Source organism: Vidua macroura, chromosome 12 (genome assembly GCF_024509145.1).
Source record: "Vidua macroura isolate BioBank_ID:100142 chromosome 12, ASM2450914v1, whole genome shotgun sequence".
Taxonomy (NCBI): domain Eukaryota; kingdom Metazoa; phylum Chordata; class Aves; order Passeriformes; family Viduidae; genus Vidua; species Vidua macroura.
The window spans coordinates 19,699,483-19,717,338 of NC_071582.1; the positions used below are offsets into that span (position 1 = coordinate 19,699,483).

At 44.6% G+C, this 17,856-nt stretch overlaps 2 protein-coding genes across 2 annotated transcripts; one reads left to right on the forward strand and one right to left on the reverse strand.

Annotated features, from left to right (window-relative positions):
- Positions 1 to 41: 41 nt before the first annotated feature.
- Positions 42 to 6,292, reverse strand: SLC51B (solute carrier family 51 subunit beta). Its single transcript, XM_053987877.1, has 5 exons — positions 6,204 to 6,292; positions 2,740 to 2,839; positions 1,938 to 2,078; positions 1,427 to 1,517; positions 42 to 671 (listed from the first exon to the last, which is right to left on the reverse strand). Exons 2-5 carry the CDS (start codon positions 2,777 to 2,779, stop codon positions 452 to 454), a joined length of 492 nt encoding a protein of 163 aa, XP_053843852.1. The 5' UTR covers positions 2,780 to 2,839; positions 6,204 to 6,292; the 3' UTR covers positions 42 to 451.
- A 4,789-nt stretch (positions 6,293 to 11,081) lies between these two features.
- Positions 11,082 to 16,370, forward strand: MTFMT (mitochondrial methionyl-tRNA formyltransferase). The gene is made up of 9 exons (XM_053987871.1): positions 11,082 to 11,206; positions 11,680 to 11,892; positions 12,297 to 12,419; positions 13,234 to 13,336; positions 13,898 to 13,973; positions 14,510 to 14,601; positions 15,141 to 15,222; positions 15,531 to 15,613; positions 15,929 to 16,370. Exons 1-9 carry the CDS (start codon positions 11,082 to 11,084, stop codon positions 16,127 to 16,129), a joined length of 1,098 nt encoding a protein of 365 aa, XP_053843846.1. The 3' UTR covers positions 16,130 to 16,370.
- Positions 16,371 to 17,856: the final 1,486 nt, after the last annotated feature.

Sequence of the window (17,856 nt, forward strand, 5' to 3'; positions counted from 1 at the left end):
ACCTTACCGACAGAGAGATTCAATATGGCATTTTGATCAACTACTTTGGAAAGTATTTTAATAAAGAGGATACTGAAAAGAATAAAAATGTCTCAGCTTCAGTGTTGCTGTTTTCCTGATGGGATGTGAGGGTGCTTTCCCTGGCTGACTGCAGGCCAAGCTTCCCACTTACTTCCCTGGCTCAGGTCCTTTAGCCTGCTTTACCCTTCAGCCCCTGAGGGAGGAGATGAAGCTGGCACTGGAGGGAAGGCTGGAAACAGCCAGAGCAGTGGGGGAACACCAGCCAGGCAGGAGCTGAGTCCACAGCCCCTCCTGCAGGTGCAACTCTGCTGCTTTCTTGTTTCACCCTTTTCTTTCTCCAGGCTAAACTGCATTTGTAAACTTGCACCCCTGTGAATTGAGACATTCTGATAACCTCCTTAAGGCCTAAATGGGCTGATTCCAGCTGCCACTATATGGCCTCCTCAGACATCTCTGTGTACAGGGACGTGACAGTCCCGTCCTTCCACTGGACCATCACATCCCCTGGTCTCTGGTCCTGGGGCCCTGGCTGCTGCTTTAGTGGCTCAGCCGGGCTGTATTCCTGCACAGGCATCAGGGCTTGCTTGGCATCGAGGTCAGCTTCTTGTGTGGTTTGTGCTGCTTCTCCATTCACAAGGATCTTCCTTTTCCTGCAGGGAAGGCACAACAAAGACACACAGAGTGAAGCAGCAAGCCCAGCCCACATCTGAGGGCACCCAGCCTGGTGAGGGTCACAGCCATCAATTTACACCGTGTTCCTGGAACACGCCAGCTGCTTGTGGGCAAACGCCGCCAGGTGAGCTGTGCCAGGTAAGTGCTCTGAAGTGTTTGAGCACACACAGCTGTGGGATTCACACTTGGAGAGCACCCAGCTCCTGACGCCAGGAGCAGCACGCAGCCGGCCATCACTAGAGGGAGAGCGAGGCAGGCTCGCAGCGTTAGCTCTTCTCTCGTCTGAAGACGGCAGCTCTGACACAGTGCTAAGTTTTCGCGCCCTAGCAAACAGCGAGTTGCTTCTCAGCTGTGGGGTCGTGCAGCAACCGGGAAACTGTGTGGGGATGTGGATAGGCTGGGAGTCCTACTCCAAACCCCCTGTACTTAGGGGAGAGCACCTCACACCACAGTTATCATCGCTTCCCTCCCAGCAGCCCTGTTAGGCTGGGCAGAGCTCTGCAGACCTTTATTCGATCCAGGGCCCAGAGAAGGGGCTTGTTCCAAGTAACACAAAGTGAGCAGGTATCAGGCAAGGTTTTATAACAAAAAATGGTTCAAAGGGAGTTTGTCTTTGCTCTTCTCCCCATCACTCAGGGCTTGTCCTACCCTATCAAAATTCTGTGTCTGCTTTCCTGGGAAGCTTTCAGGGCACCACCACACACCAAAAGATTCTCAAATTTTCCTGTCTCACCTGTTTCGCACAATGTTAATGGTCAGAAGAACAAGACCCAAAATCATGGTCGCGAGGGAAAGTGCAAGAACGGAATAATTCCATGTTGAGGCTGAGGGAAAGCAGAGAGGCAGTGTTAGCAGGCAGCACAGTGTGACCCATAGAGCCTGGCCAGGGGTTTTCTGAGGACACTCAAGATGCTCTGTCCTTGATTTTTGTAGCTTTGAAGTTGATCCTCATGACGCTGACCTGCTGCTATGTCAATCTGCTCCCTCCACCCTGCCAAAATCACAAGAGACCTTTGCTCTTTTGGCAGGCTCTGCCTGGAAAGAGGCTGAACCCCAGAGACACTATCTCAGCAAAGCCTCCTGACTGTCTTCACCTATGGCCTCCTTATTCCAGAGGCAAGACTGAGGGTTTGTGTGTCTGGGGTAAATCACCTCCTCAGGCAGTGCCCTCAGGCATCTCTGTTAGGCAAGAAAGTTAACAGCCAAGGACTGTGCCTCAGCCCAGGAGCACCAATGGGACTTACGGTCTTCTCTGCGGAAGAACCAGAGCAGCTCCTCCAGCTGTTCCAGTTCCAAGCCCAGTGGAAGGGTAACATTGCCTGCTGTGTGCTCGTCCACGTGTGTGCTGGCCAGGGTGGTTGGGAGGTACTTGTGCTCTGCCTCAGCTGTGGTGGAAAGAGAAAGATGCAATAGTCACTGCGGCCCTTCAGACTGGAAGTGGCCTTCCCCTTCACTCCCAGGGTTGCCCAGCACATCTCTCCAAGCAGGCAGAACTCAGCCCTGAGCCTGATCTCATGCAGTGGGAAGGGAAGAGTGTTTTTGGCTGCAGACCCCATTATGGTGAGGCAGCAGGGCTGCAAAGACTTCAGAATGCTGATTGGGCTTTTCCACATTCCTCATCTCCCACCAAGCAGAGGCAGCTCCGTGTGCCACAATTCACCAAAGAGTTGCCTTGCCAAGACCAGTCCTCAAAATCTGACTCTGGACTGCAGTCCTCCAGCAATAAATTCCTATTCATCAGGCTGGCTTGTATACACAACTTGACTCTCGCTTTTTTTATCAAAAAAGCTTCAGTGTCTGCAAAGAAACCAACATATAAATGTGGCCAACCCCAAGCACAGAACACACACACAGAATGCAGATGGGAATGACACCCAGTTGTGGAACTGGGGTGCAACTTTTTACTTGGCTCAGTCAGGCTGCTGCTGGTGTATACTGAGGAAAATAGCCCCATAGAAAGAAAGAAACTGTATTTCTAGGAAGTTAAGGTCTTTGCACATGTGACCTACTTTACCCACACCATTATCCTTTAAGCTAAGACTCTACCTTGCAGCAGGAAAAATGGGATTATCCAGAAGAACTTCATATTTGTTTATGCAGGTGGGATGGATCACGCCTTCACAGTATTTCTTCAGTGTGGAGATGCCTGCAAAATACAGAGAAACGAAGGAGCTGAGAGAGAATCTGATTCCCCTCCCTACTCCAGCTCTTTTCAGAGAGGGGATCTCATGTACTTCAGCATCTGTTTCCTCCTGAGATTGTGAGTCTGACCTGCCAGGACAGGGTGCAGAAATCCCTGGACCACCAAGGTGACAGCAGAGGGGGTCTGGCACAGCATCTGCTGCCCGGGTGGGACGCCTTGCTGAGGTGAACCTGTACAGATGTGAGCTCAGCTGCTGTGAGCCAGCCCCTCCCCAACTAACAAAGCTTCCCTGCTTGCTCCCTTGCCATAATCTCTAGAGAACATATACTTTGCATGTGACAACCTATTGCCAACCCATGGATGGCAGAATATGGGTGTGGAGATGAGGAAGTGGAAGGCTGAGCTCCAGGAGGAGGCAAGGCTGGCTTGCCATTGAGGTTACGGTGTCTCCCATCCCTCAGGGAAACAGAAAGTCCTCCTTGACCTTTAGTCCCTCATTTATTAGAGGCATCAATCCAACTTTTATGGCTGCTTGTCCGAATTAGTTCTTCAGTGTCCTTGGAAGGGACCTGCCCTGAGCAGGGGTTCCTGGCTGTCCACTCTGATTTGGTGAGGCGTTGAGGTGGCTCTCCCCAGCCCAGTGCTCACTGGCCATCACCCACTGGCAGGTCAGTGACACCACAACACACATGCATCCCTCAGACATTCTGGCCCCACAGGCCATTAATTATTATATGAAGACTTTTACGTCAGTCTGATACTCCCAGCTTTTACCTGCCTTTGCTGTGTGGCCTGGTGCTGTCTGAAACTTGCTCCCAAGCATGTTCCACTGTGCCAGGCGTGTCAACAGCACTGTTGCTGACTCCTCAGGGAAGCATTTGTCCTGTCGGTTATAGACCTAATGATTGCTACTATTTCTCCCCCATTCTCAATGTCTTCACAATTCAAAGTTCACATTTTATAGCTAACCAGGCATTCAGGCTTGCTCCCTGCTGCCAGAAAACCACCTGCTAGCAATTCTTTGAGGAGGGGACTCTCAAGTACATGGTCCACTTTGTATTTCAGAAAATACGGGTAAAGCTGCTCCCTGCAGTTAGGTGTGCCAATTACCCTTCCATCCAGGCAACCTTTAGCTTATTTACATGGATCACCCCTCACAAAGGAGGAAATAAGTTCTTGGTGCCAATGAAAATAAGTTACAAGTCAGGTACACCCTAATAAGAAGTGGCACTTGAATGTGTTAAATCTTGCTGTGCAAGGCTTCTGAGTAATCATTTGCTGGAAGAGGAATATTTGACAAGCATGTTGCTGATTTTCCCCTAAGGTGTTTCATAAGCTATGGGCTACCTCCTGGTGTCTATGCACAGCAGGGATGCTGGAAAGCTGCTCGAAGTACTTCACTACTTCATCAAGTAGTGACCAGCAGCCAAATCTCCCCAGGCATGGGAGGCCAGAACTTTGTGGGTAAAACACAGCAGCAGAATGGACAGTTATTGTGCATTAACAGGACATTTAAGTAAAAGTCTTTAAAACTTCTGTTATTTTAGAGATCTTTTACATCTAAATCACATTAACAAAATTAGTTTCATTCATGAAAGCTACAAAACAAAGTGTTCTCAAGTCAGTGTGTCTACTGCAGCGGAGGCTGAGCAGAATTCTGCCTAAACCACCAGCTTCCCCAGTAAGAAAACAGTGACTCCCACAGCTGGGCTGGACATGCTCTGAGGAGTTTGGATCTTCCAGCCTGGAAGAGATTGTTAAAGGCATCTCCTCCAGCCTCCCTCCACACAGCTGCTCTGCCCTGCTGCCCACATCCCAGTGTGGGCAAGCACTGCTCCACGAGACCAGCTGGGACAGCGTGGGGGATGTTCTTCCCCATTGCTCCCCTGCCTGCACATCTCAGCAGTGACTCTGGTGGCTGATGGACAGGGATGAGCCCTTAGATCCAGGCCTCTGCAACTTCAAGTGTGCACTTTGGTCTCCTCTCCCTCTGAAGGCACCCAAGACCCTTTCTGAGGTTGCTTCCCAGCTTGGGTACAACGGGGGAAGCTCAAATGCGAGAGAGCTCATGCATTTTATGCTCGTATGGAAGGAGGCAGAAAGAACAAAGAGGCCAGTGCCTCTCAAGAAACATTTTACCTGTGTTGAGTTTATATTGACTCCTGAACGTCTTTGTAATTTCTTTCTTCTTGCAAATGGGATTTTAACATCAAAAGCTGAAAATCTGTACAGTATTATGTATTTCAGGAACAAAGAATCACACAACAATGCTATTTCAAATCCTTCTGTGGATCTGTGGGCTTTGCTAGCATTCAATGAAATCTCAAGATATTACAGGAAAATGTCAAGGGACTACTTTTTGCTCTATGCATTGATCTCAGCACTTAAATGGTAAAAACCTTTCTCATAATGGAAGCCCTTCAAGATCTGAGACATATCACATGCAGAAGGCAGAGCTGAGGGGTTGGTGCTCTAAAGGATGGCATAACCCAGCAAGCTGGCTGTGCCATGTGGGAACACACACGTCCACAACTGCACGTGGACTCTGCAGCCAGGGCACAGCACGTGGTGCTCTGAGCCCACCCTGTGCTTGGTTTTTGTCAGCTCTGATATTCAAGGTTGCTCACTAAGACACATTTTGCCCTCATTCTGCAAATGAGAAGTCTTTAGATACGTATTATACTGGTTTAAGTAAAGATGGGGGGAAATCTTTTGGAAAGACCATCAAGTACAGCTTCTGTTGAGATGATAATGTCCCTCTGGGCTCCATATTCAAAACTCACTATACAGTATGGGACAATGCATTTAGAATAAATCAGTCTTTTTAAATTACTCTCCTCTTGTCATCCAGACTCTCTCTGGTGGTTGTCCTATCTTAGCAGATTGCATTAAAATGGGTCAGTTATTTCAAATGGAGTATTAAAGTGGGATGTCCTGTTTTTGGGATTCATAGAGGATATATATACAATGTCACACCACAGACATGCAAATGGATGGTATGGTTTATAAAGGTACATTAAGGTCTGAGCTCCATTAAGGAACACAAGGAATTGTTTATTATTTAAAATATTAAGGCAAGAAGACAGTCTGTGCTATTTTTTAACCTCTCTAAAGTAAAAAGCTAAAGAGCAAATCTAGGTTATATTACACATTTTCCTTTGGTTGCTTTAATATGCAGGAGTTACCTCAACCTGCTTCTTACTTGCTCTTCAGACAGTCTCTCTTTAAAAATTCTGCCTTCACAAAAAATTTCCAAGTATTCAAGCTTTCTAACTGGAATAAATAAATCAGCCTTTCTTTACAGATAGCTATAAATTAACCCAGCAGCCAGTGAAGCAGGAATGCCCGTTAATCTCTGCTAACTCACCAGAAACGTGGAGTTCCCAGCAGGGAGGAAGCTACATTTCTTCTTTAAGCCCTGTCATCCGAAGACATCTCCTCCGAGCACCGTGTGATACAAGGTTCCCTGTGCTCCTGCTCTGGGTATGCTACGAGCTGTGATTCACTCTGCTCCTGAGTCATGTGTGAAGGCCAGTTCAACAGGTGAGGTACACTCCAGCCCCTGAAAAAACACACCTCTTTAGTGGGACTATTTACAGCATGAGGTGAATGACCTTTTGCCAAAGAATGAGCTGTAGCAACTTCCAGTTTATTTGCTCAAGTTATTGGCATAATCAGTATTAAAAGAGCATGCTGAGTAGAATGACACTCAGTAATAAGTTACCCTGCAGTTAAAATAAATGGTAATGTTCACTCCACTTGGCTCAGTCCTCATTGCATACAGGAAGCATGTCCTGATAAAGCAGATATTATCCTTTTTTTTTTTTTTTTTTTTTTTTTTTTCAACAAATGGCCATTCTAAATCTGTCAGAGCATCTTACCAGAGCAAACAACTTTGCATGCAAAGCTTGAAGCAGCAGTCAGAGATTTTGCCATCCCAGTTTCACAGGTACTGGTAATGCCTGGCTAAGTCAATAGTCTGCTAAGAGGCTCTGCAGACTAATGTGCTACTTTTTGTGACAGCCACATTGGGAAAGGAGGATTCGTCCCCCCTGAACTACCTGATTCATGGATGGAGCTGCACACTGCAAAGCAAGAGAGATGCATCTCACCGATGGGCTTGGGACACACAGCTAGCTCTGGTTAGCTCCAGCTGAACTGCAGGTGGTGGGTATAGTATCCACATGTTTGTCCTGTTCTTGGAGGTTCTCAGCTTGAAATAAAGTGTTCAAGGCCATGTTTGACAGGGCTTGGAGCAATCTGGTCTAGTGGAAGGTGTCCCTGCCCATGGCAAGGATATTGGAATGAGATGATCTTTATGGTCCTTTCCAACCCAGGCCATTCTATGATTCTATGATCTTTGAAGCTTTGTTCCATTGTGATTAATCCTTTGAATCCCATCTCACATCCAGGGTTTCCCTGGGCAGCCCCTGTGAAATATCACCCAGCAGACGTGTGCTCCCCAAACAGAGATGTTTCACTGCTCAGCCTCAGCCTGGCAGCGATCAGATGAGAGCTCAGAAATGCATCCCTCAGGAAACAAGAGCTGCTCCCTGCTGCTGGAGGCATGTCCAGGCAGGACATCCCACCACATGGTAAATCGTGCTGTGTTTCCTTCTCAATTCCAGCTGGATCTTTTTAGAAGTGCCACCACAGTGGGGAACACTTTTCTAGCATCTTTGGGAGCTTTTTTGTTGCCAGGGAAAGGGATAGGGCAGTAAGTGGTCTCACAATCAAACCCTCTGGCCTTGGGAAAGCACAAAGAAGACACTTGGCCCCTGCAGAACAATCTATGAGTAGAGGGATGGAGACACTGGCCATGGTGAAGAGGTGACTGCAACATAAGGATGGTGACTGCAAAACCCCAGAAAGTTACTTTTCATCCCAATTTTCTACATGGCTTGATGTATATATCCAGGGTCAGGATGCAGGTAGGTGGCTGAGATATGTTTAGGACTCAGCATGATGTACACAGAAATAAAACCAGTTCCCCACTGGTTAAAGTTGGCTCTTGTGCCCAGTAATCCTCTCCTTTTCCAGAGAACCACAGACGTGCTCAGGAGTGCTCCTCTCCAGCAAGGGTATATTTGATTCGGTGTCTCTCCTGACAACACTGGCATTGGTTAATGGGAGATATTTTTTTACTTCTTGGAGACACTTTCAGCGTCTTTGGCCAGGAAGCAAAGTGGAGATAAGATCTGATTTGTGTTGTTTCCTCCTTGGATTTGTCTTCACTCTTCTTGGGAAGAATTTGTCTGACCTTGGTGTTTTAATTTTGCTTATCTTTTTTTGATCCCTTCAGTGTCTTTGACCTGAAATGCCTGGTTACAGAATAACTAAACATTCAGGGTTGGAGGTTTTTTTCTTTCCATGTAGAAAAGCAGAGTTCAAATGCAGCAGGAAAGCCAGATTTTTTTTTTTTTTAATTTTTGTGAAACAAGTAGATAGTTGCTTTCATTCTGAAAAAATTTATATCAAAATAAATCTTCAGTTAAAATTCAGGAACACTGCGTTGAAGGCATAATAATGAATAACAGCCATAATGTGTTTGAAATGTGCTGTCATAGCAGAGCCAAGGATGAATTACGTGGGAGCAAGTGTACTAGAGGGAATTTAAGTCCACTTCAAAAACTCACTGCAAATGAAACTTTAATCACTTTGTGCATATGTCTGGCAAAAGCTCAGCATGGAGTTACAACATTTCCAGGAGCCTTAACTACAGCCAGAAGTGAGAATCCATCTCTGGGCTTAAGTCCTGGAGGAACAGCAGGTGAAACTCAACACACGGTGACATGTTCAGTGCCTGGATCTGATACCTGGAAATTAACACTGAGCAGCAGCTGGATTCTGGGTTCAAACCCACAACTTTTGGGCAATCCCGACATACACGTACATCCCTGGCCTTTCTGAAGTGTCGGTGATGAATCCAGGGCTTCACCCAAGACCTCAGAGAACTGGTATTTGCGGTCACCACGCAGGACATCTCCTTCCAGCCTTTCTTCCAGCAATCGCCCTCACTGCCTCTGGAAACCATGAGTATTTTTCAGCATCTGAGATATTATGAGGTCAAATTTTTCACCATCAGAGATAAGGCCTGAAATTACACTCTGTGCTGAACAGTGCTCCTCGCATTTGGGGCCTGACAGCCATGAGTGCCTGTAATCACTTAGTTATTGTGCAATGACGAATTGTTCCCTGTTTATGATAAGTCAGACTGTTCACCTTCCCTTCTTTCCAAGCCACCTTCCAACATGAACCACGCTGGGGCTTTAATCTCTTCTCAAGCACTAGCCATTCCTTCATCCTTGCTAGCCTCTTGTTTATATTCTATTTTTACTATAACCTTTCATGTAAGCACTAAGATGAGGTGAGCAGAGTTGACGTGTACTGCCTGTGACTAAACCAAGTATTTTCATGGGACTCCCCAGTTAATAGAGGTTTGTAAAGTTTTTTGAGCATTTGATTTTTGCATACTGATTAGGAAATTACCTCAGTATTTGGTAGCATATTCTCCTTTTCTCAGGGTGCAGGATTGTAAGCACCCCAGTTAGGATGGCCTGACTCTTTTTTTGGTTTTTTTTTTACCAGTAACAGCAATTTTTCATTCTTTTCTCCTTATTACCACCACAGGAAACAATGGCATCTTCAATGTCTGAGAGAAGAAAACCCTAATGATGGGATGGAAAAAGGGAAGGAATATATACAGCACTGCTTAGTGTGGCACAAAATTTCACTTTTTTTATTGATCCTTCCCTCATGTATCCGACATAAAATTCTGCCATCATTTTCCAAGTAATTTACATATTTCCACTGGCATATAGGACATATAGACACTGGCATATAGGACATATAGACATACCCCATGCTGCAGAAATTCCTAGTGTCAAAGATTGTAGGATAGACTGTGATTTAGATGTGCAGGGAATTTGTGTATGTGATTTACATTAAAAGCTACACAAATAAAACATCTTCCCATGGGGAGAAAGAATGTACTTAGCAGAATGATAAAATATTTTCATACTTACGTTATGGGAGGAGACAGTTCTTTAAGTGGTGATTCTGACCCCATAGTTTACAAGAAAACATTCTTTGAGTTACTGTCACTGTTAAAATGAAGCTGTCCATGGAGTCAGAAACTGAACTCTGTTTTTCAAATGCTGTCAGAGCCGGGTCAGTGGCTGTGGGGTCAACACCCCTTTCAATCCCTGATGTTCTTCTGCATTATCTTTGCACTGAGGCAGCATGGACAATGCCTGTCAGGGTTAAGGGGCCACGGGTGACACCACTCAGGAGCATCGACACTGTGGGGCCGGAGCCATCAGCAGCACAGACCCCGAAGGCCGCCCTGATGGCTTCCACCACTCCTTACCAAGATCATGGAATTGTCAGGGCTGGAAGGGACCTCTGGAGATCACCCAGTCCAACCCCCTGCCAAGGCATGCGGAGCATGGACACAGCAGGACGTGTCCAGATGGGTTTGGAACATTTGCTCCACACCCTCTCTGGGCAGCTGTCTCGGTGCTCTGCCACCCTCAACATAAAGATCTTCCTCATGCTGAGATGGAACTTCTTGTGTTTTAATTTATGGACACTGCTCCTCATCCTGTTGCTGAGCACCACCCAAAAGAACCTTGCACTAGCATCTTAGCACCCTAGGAGATATTTTTATGCATTAACGAGATCCCCTGTCAGTCTTCTCCAGGCTAACCACAATATGAAGGCACTATGCTCTTAGAGAGCGTCCAAAGGAGGCCACGAGGATGGGGAAGGGAAACTGTATGAGAAGCACTGAAGGCACTTGTTTTGTCACTCATTGTGGTCCTCAGCATCCTCCTGAGGGGCAGCAGAAGGGCAGACACTGCTCTTTTCACTCTCGTGACCAGTGACAAGACTCAAGGGAACGACATAAAGATGAGCCCGGGGAGATTTAGGCTGGATGTCAGGAAAAGGTTTTCAGAGCGGCCACTGGAAGGGGCTCCCCAGGGAATGGTCACGACCTGTCAGAGCTCAAGAAGCGTTCGGACAACGCTCTCCGGCACAAGGTGGAATTATTGGGGTGTGCTGCGCAGGGCAGGACACCCCAATAATAGGTTGGACTCGATGATCCTTTTGGATCCCTTCCAACGCAGGTTCGCCGATAATTCTAAGATTTTACGACCACGGCGGCGCCGCCTCAGCCCTGAGGGCGGCCCTGCCGTGGGGCGGGTCCCGCTGCGTCATCGCCGCGCGCGGCGGCAGCCCCGCGATGCGGGCCCGGGTGCTGCGCGCCTGGCGCGGGGGCGTGAGGGCGGCGGGGCCGCCATGGCGGGTCCTGTTCTTCGGCACCGACCGCTTCGCCGTGACCGCCCTGCGAGCCCTGCGGGCCGCCGGGTACCGCCCGGGCACGGGGGAGAGGGCGTCTGAGGGGAGACAGGGCCGGGAGAGAGAGGCAGAGGGGACCCGGGAGACGGGGACGTGAGGGAGGAGCCTGAGGGGGAGATGGACCCTGAAGGGGAGAGATGGAGCCTGAGCGGGGGATGAACTCTGAGGGGCACAGAGCCTGAGGGGACACGGCAAGGGCTGGGGAGGGTGAGAGAGGGGTGGGCACCGAGAGATGGGAGATGAGGGCTGGTGATGATGAGGCTCAGAGGTTATTGAGGGATGAGGTGGAGTCGCGCGGGAGGGACCCTGGGTTGGGCAGGGAGGATGGCAGAGAAGGGAGCGGGAAGGAGCCTGAGCCTGGGACAGGGACCAGGATCACAGAGACTGTGGGGATTGGCAGAAGGACAGAGCGAGGGGTAGAGGTGACCCAGCCCTCGCCTCAGTTTACCTGCACGACGCCTTCAACACCTTGTCCACCCCAGGGAGCCCAGCGAGGGCTCGCTCGTGTCCCGGCTGGAGGTGGTGACCCTGCCCTTCCGCCTGCCCGGGGAGCTGCCCGTGAGGAGCTGTGCCAGGGAGCTCCAGCTGCCTGTGCACGAGTGGCCACACACGGGACCCGCGGGGCAGTTTGATGTGGGTGTGGTGGCATCTTTTGGACGTCTTCTAAGCGAGGAGCTCATTCTGCAGTTCCCATAGTAAGTGTGTGGACAGGACATCTGTCACTGCTTCGTTACCAAAGCTGCACTCTTATTTTGAGGCAGCATCTGTGACTTGTAGTAAGTGAGGTCAGCTTCCCTGGGTTCATATGCTTAGCCTGAGCCCTATTGCTGTCATTGTGAAATTCAGTGTTCTTTGACACATGGATGTAAATTTATGCAAATATTCAGCAGAATGTTTGCCTTTATTCCTCACATCTCTTTCTGTGTTCGCTGAGAAACTGAAGTTTATATGGTGTGAATTTTCCTTCAAGTGCGTATTTAAGCCAGTAACGCGTGAGAACGTATGAGCAGATAGTAGTTTCACTGTCATATAGGTTGCACTCCACTTAGGTATGTTTCAGGTACCATTCGTATTCTAACTTGTGAATATTTCTTTCCAGTGGTGTGCTGAATGTCCATCCCAGCTGTCTCCCACGATGGCGTGGTCCTGCACCCATAGTCCACACGGTGCTTCATGGTGATAAGGTGACTGGGGTGACAATTATGGAAATAAGACCAAAAAAGTAGGTTTGGTGTGCTTTGCAGACGACTCACCGTTGCTCTTGCCTCTCAGAACTTTAAATAACCCCTGCTGAAGTCATCATTTAACTCATTCTACAGAACCATGATTTTTTTTTTTAATGTATGTGATTAATTTTAAAGTTTGAAACACTTAAAAATGTTCATCTAACTGTATGAGATTTGCCACAATTACAGTATTTTAATAAGTGTGCAATTTGAACTCCAGGCCTGTTTTCTAATTCTTAGCATTATCACAGGGAACAGACACAGAGCAGTCACACGGCTTTATCAATAGGCTTGGTATGACATGACAGAAAAGATCTGGTTTTCAGACTTCAGAGTCACCTGTAACGTCCTGCAAGTGGACAGAAGACAAGAAATTGCCTGTCTAGACATGAGGATGATTATATATTTTAGTTTCAGCCCAAGCTTTGGCTTAAAAGGCTTGTGAAAATACATTATTCTAGTTTTCTTTCTTGGATGCTTGTCTAATAATAGATCTCAGGAAAGTGTGAAGCAAATTTCATCTTAAGGATTTCAAGTTGTTTCTTCTTAGATCTCATGTTCTGAACTGTAAATTGTGTGTTCACATCAGTCTCAGCTTGCTGAGGAGAATCTTGCTGCCAAGATTAGGATTCTCTTCCTTGTGTTGTCTTGTGAACCAAACATTTGATAATGTGAAATGACATATGAAAAATAGTTTTAGAGAGGATAAAAAAAGGATAATTAGTAACTGAGCTAATGTTTTGAATGCAGACTTTCTAACTACTAATTAAGCTTCAGCTTCTCCAGTAAGTTTTGTTTCCTACCTTGCAGGTTTGATGTAGGTCCAATTATTAAGCAAGAAGAGGTTGCTGTTCCTCCCCGCTGTACAGCACAGGAGCTGGAAGGGATGTTGGCAAAGATGGGTGCAAACATGGTAAAGTCCTGCCAGCTGTGTCACTTCTGACTGGTACTTTGCTTTTAACATGTGCAAACAGAATTCTTACTAATCTTGTTCTGAGCTGGCTTAAAGCTTCGGAGGAGGAGGATGTGAAACTTGGTGTTTGTGAGCACTTTGCCTTGCTGAGAGGAGAGCTCAGTGGTCTGTGATCAGTTGTCAGTGTCAATCCTGTGTGTTGCTGTTGTGTTTCTATTCAGTGAAGAACCCAAATGCTGTCTGTGGAAACAGTGCAGGCTCTTTCTTTTAAATGAATGTCTGCTTTTTTATTTTAATAGTCAGCTTTTGTCCTGTTCTGGGATTGATATCAGAGAAGTGATCATCCATAAAAAAAAAAAACCCTTGAGTTTTATAATTGTGACTCAGTGGGAACGATGTCTTTACTGTCTCTGTGTCAAGGATATGCATTTTCTGAATATACTGAGTCAATTTTCTAAAAGCTCACATGACAGTTTCACTGTTGAAAAATTAAGTTTTACTTTGTTTATTATTGCTTAAAGTTATCTTGACTAATACTCTGTTCAAAATTTAATTTTGCAGCTGTTAGCAGTTTTGAAAAATTTACCTGAAAGTTTAAAAAATAAAAAAGAGCAGCCAAAAGAAGGAGTAACGTTTGGTAGGTACACATTGTTTTCATTGTGACTTGTTCATTTTTTCCTTTATCAGCAGGAAAATTAAAGTTTCCTGCCATACTGCATTGTGTTTTTTTAAGATTCGTTTCTCAATATGCTCTCTTCACCACCTTCTCTGGCTTAAAAAAGTCATGCAGGAGAAAAATGCTTCAGAATTCTTCAGACTTATTTTTTTTTCCAGTTACTTGTACAATATCAAAATCTCTTTTGATGTCACAAGATCTGAGTTTGTTATTCTTCATTGTTGTAATGCAGACAGAAGGGTTAGAACTGTACTTAAAAGCATGATACAAGTTTGCAGTGCAATGGGTAAATAAAGAGAACAACTGAGAGTAAAAAATAATCCAAATTGAGGTGTTTAGAAAATCTTTTCTCCAGTTTTTGTCTGAGGTACCTTGGCTGGATGGTAGACCCACTATTAGTCACGAAAAAGTGAGGTTTAAAATAAGATAAAGTAGTACAGCAGTTTGCTAAAAGATGTAAAGCAAAATAACTCTTCTAATTTCTCTTTTCCCCACAGCTCCTAAAATCTCTGTAGCGAAGAGTTGTATAAAATGGGAAGAGCAAACAGCTGCACAAATAATTCAACTGCATCGTGCAATAGGAAGTATGGTGAGACTGGATTTTTTTGAACCCTTTTCTGTCCTATAGCATGGCTGAGTTTGGTGTAGATATTTTAACTAATCACTATATCTCAGTTTTAGTTATTTTAGCCTCTGTAACCTTGCATGTGTTCTAAAATCCTGGTAGTTTGTCATTAGAGGTGGAATTAATGTGCAGGAGAATTTTCATGGACTTGATCCCAAGTGTGAAATCAGCTCAAAAATTGTATATTGTTTCCTTAGCTCTGAGATTTTCCCTGGTGTATTTGAGGAGGTTTGGAATGCTACAGTGACATCTCTGCATGGCAGTAAACAGTGCAGACAGCCACAGTGAAGAGCTGTTGTAGCTAATTGTTTAACTCATTCTGCGTAGACTAATGGTTTGAGTTGAGGAAGGGTCAGGAAAACTAAGTCTGATAAGGAAAATCTCCTATCTAGACATATAGCTAAATTTTCCCTTAATGTTATTATCACAAGTATTTTGCCTGAGGAAAAAATAGCCTGGAAATGTGAAAATATTCTGAATGTGTCATCTGTTTCTGTTTCCAGTTTCCTTTGCAGACACTCTGGAAGGGTACTACTGTTAAACTCCTGGATTTTGTGGAAGTGGATAATATCCCTGTTTTTTCTGGTATTTACTCTTAAATTATTAAAATTTTTAAACCATATTCTTTAAGAATGTGAGTGCCATGTGGGCCAAATTGTGTGACTGATCAGGGCTTAGTGAGTGTTTATGGATCAGATATGGCGTAGTGCCAGAGAATGACTGTTCTGATTGTTTCTGTTCATTTGGTTATAATAAAACACAGAATACAATAAAATATTTTTCAGCAAAACAGTGACTTAAGATGGTTATTATGCTTCAAAGGAACAGAAGTGGTTCAAACATTTTGTGTACTTTTTGGCATAAAAATGCAGATGATCCTTCTTTGCTTTTAGATCAAATACAGAATGACTGTGAAGTTGTTCCTGGTTCAGTGCTGTTCCATAAAATGTCCCAAACATTGATAGCTCGCTGCAAGGTAGGTTTTCCCTATTTGTTTTATATTCACTGCACTAAAGATGAGGTTTTTAGTATTTGTGTGGTGCGTAACTTTTGTCTTAATTGTCCATTATTAGTTTCTGTACTAGTTTAGTTCAGCACCAGATATTTTATTTGATACCTTAAAGTTTTAATTTCCATTATCAGGCTTTGCACATTTGCAAGCAAGAATTTGACTTGTAAGCCTGATGACATTGATTAAAATGTATTCTGTAAGCCAGCCTATGGAAGCTAAAGATAGCTTTAAACATGGAAGGAGCTTACTGCCTTTTTTTTGTTTTGTTTTTATATTTAGGAAGGCTGGGTTGGAATCAAAACAGTCGTTTTAAAGAAGAAGCTTACAGCAGTTGACTTCTACAATGGATATATGCACTCTTGGTTCCAGCAGAATCCAAGAACAGTTCATCGGGAATGCAGATTCCAAACACTCAAACTTAGCATAGCAAAAAAGACTCTGAAAGAGAGGGGAATATTGGCACAGGATATAAAACCATAAATGTAATTTTTTATGTCTGTAAGTTAATATAAAATATTTCAAAGCCCACCTATAATATTCAACTTAATTAGGGGATTTCTTCCCATAGTGTTTGATCTTACTGTCATCCACATGTTATCATGGTGGGTTCCTGAAGATACGTCTTCTCTTTCTCTCTTAAGGAAGAGAATCTCCATGAGTGCTGTAGATATTGAATAAATCCGTTTCCACTATTGAGAAATAAATTTATTTTTATACAACATTTTCAGGGTTTTTTTTTTTGAGGACTTTGATATAATTTTCTTCAGGCATAAGTTTTGGACAATCTGGAAATACTAAAATCCAGTGAGCTTTTTTAATGCTCAGTGAGACTTAGACTGTCTAGTTTGATATTCTTGTGGATCCTAAAATTCTCTTTCTATCCCTGCATTGAGGTGAATAACTTAGCTGGGAACATAAAAGAATCTTGTCCATCATGATTTTCTTTCTTCCCCTTTCTGTTTTCATGTCCTGGGATACATCCCATTTAAAATTTTTGAGCCCTCCATCCAGGAAATTTATGTTCTACTGTTTCTCTTCTGATGGAAGTATACCTGATGAGGAGTTCTTAATCTAATCTAAGATTTTCCTCAATGTGTCTTTGCTTAGTTGCATATACAAGGAGTATTTGATGTCAAGAATCCCAAAACTTGTGATTCTTACACTTTCTTGTCTTAGAAGAAGTAATGTAGCACTGAGCATAACAGCAGAGCAAAGACTGGCCGTATCTTAGGAGCTGTTCTAATATTTGCTAACTTTTTCTTGCTTTTTCTGAGTTATACTGAAGTAAAAGCAAAAAATCTAGAAAAATGTGTCATATCACAAGGATTAAAATGTTTCTGAAGAAGCATCTGTTAAAGCAGCTGCTGCAGTATTTTTCTTCTACTGCCATTAGTCCATCAATTAATTGCCTCTGACAGGTTTTCCAAAACACATGGTCCTCCAAGAAATCCAAGGCTATGAATCAGAATCAAAAACTGGAAACAACAGCAAGGTGGAAGTCAGGCTCCTGTAGAGAATTCCTGTTGTTCCTGACCGCAGACTCAGTGCAGTTTTGCTGCAGAAATTCTAAATCTGGCAAGTTTTCTTCCAAGAAAATTATGTATTTTTGTGTTTAACTCCTTGCTACCTTTTGCAAGTACAAGCTGTGGAGTCACTTTGTTTTTATTCTGTTCAGATCAATCTGGAAATGTTAGTGAGTGCTTTATGCCAGTAGGAGGGTGGGTGGGTCAGTGAGTTTTCTGTGGGTTTGTGGGGATAGTGGGTGGTTTGGAGAGTTTTCTGGGGCTTGCTACCTCGCTGTATGACAAAACCCTACCACCACAATTTAGAGATAATTTTAAGCACTAATGATAAAGAGTTTTGGACTTCAGTGTTTTAGTTAACTGGGACTCAACAATTTCAGTGTTTCAGGATCCAACTTTTTAGATGTTCCAGGTCCCTGGACACTGGAAAATTAGTTCTTGTTCATTATAACCTGAGCAAAATGAACAGTGAGGCATGACTCCCACAGAAAGAATACAGTGTCAAAAGTTCAGGCAGAAGAGTCCAGGTTAAAAGCTTTTAGATAACCAAACTGTTAAATCAATAGCTTCTTCCTAGCAGTGACATGAGGAAAACTCTTTTAACTCCTTTGTGTATCTTTCATCCTCAGTTTTAGGTCACGTCCGGTGTGAGGCCTATTGCTGGCAGACAATAATCTGGCTCTC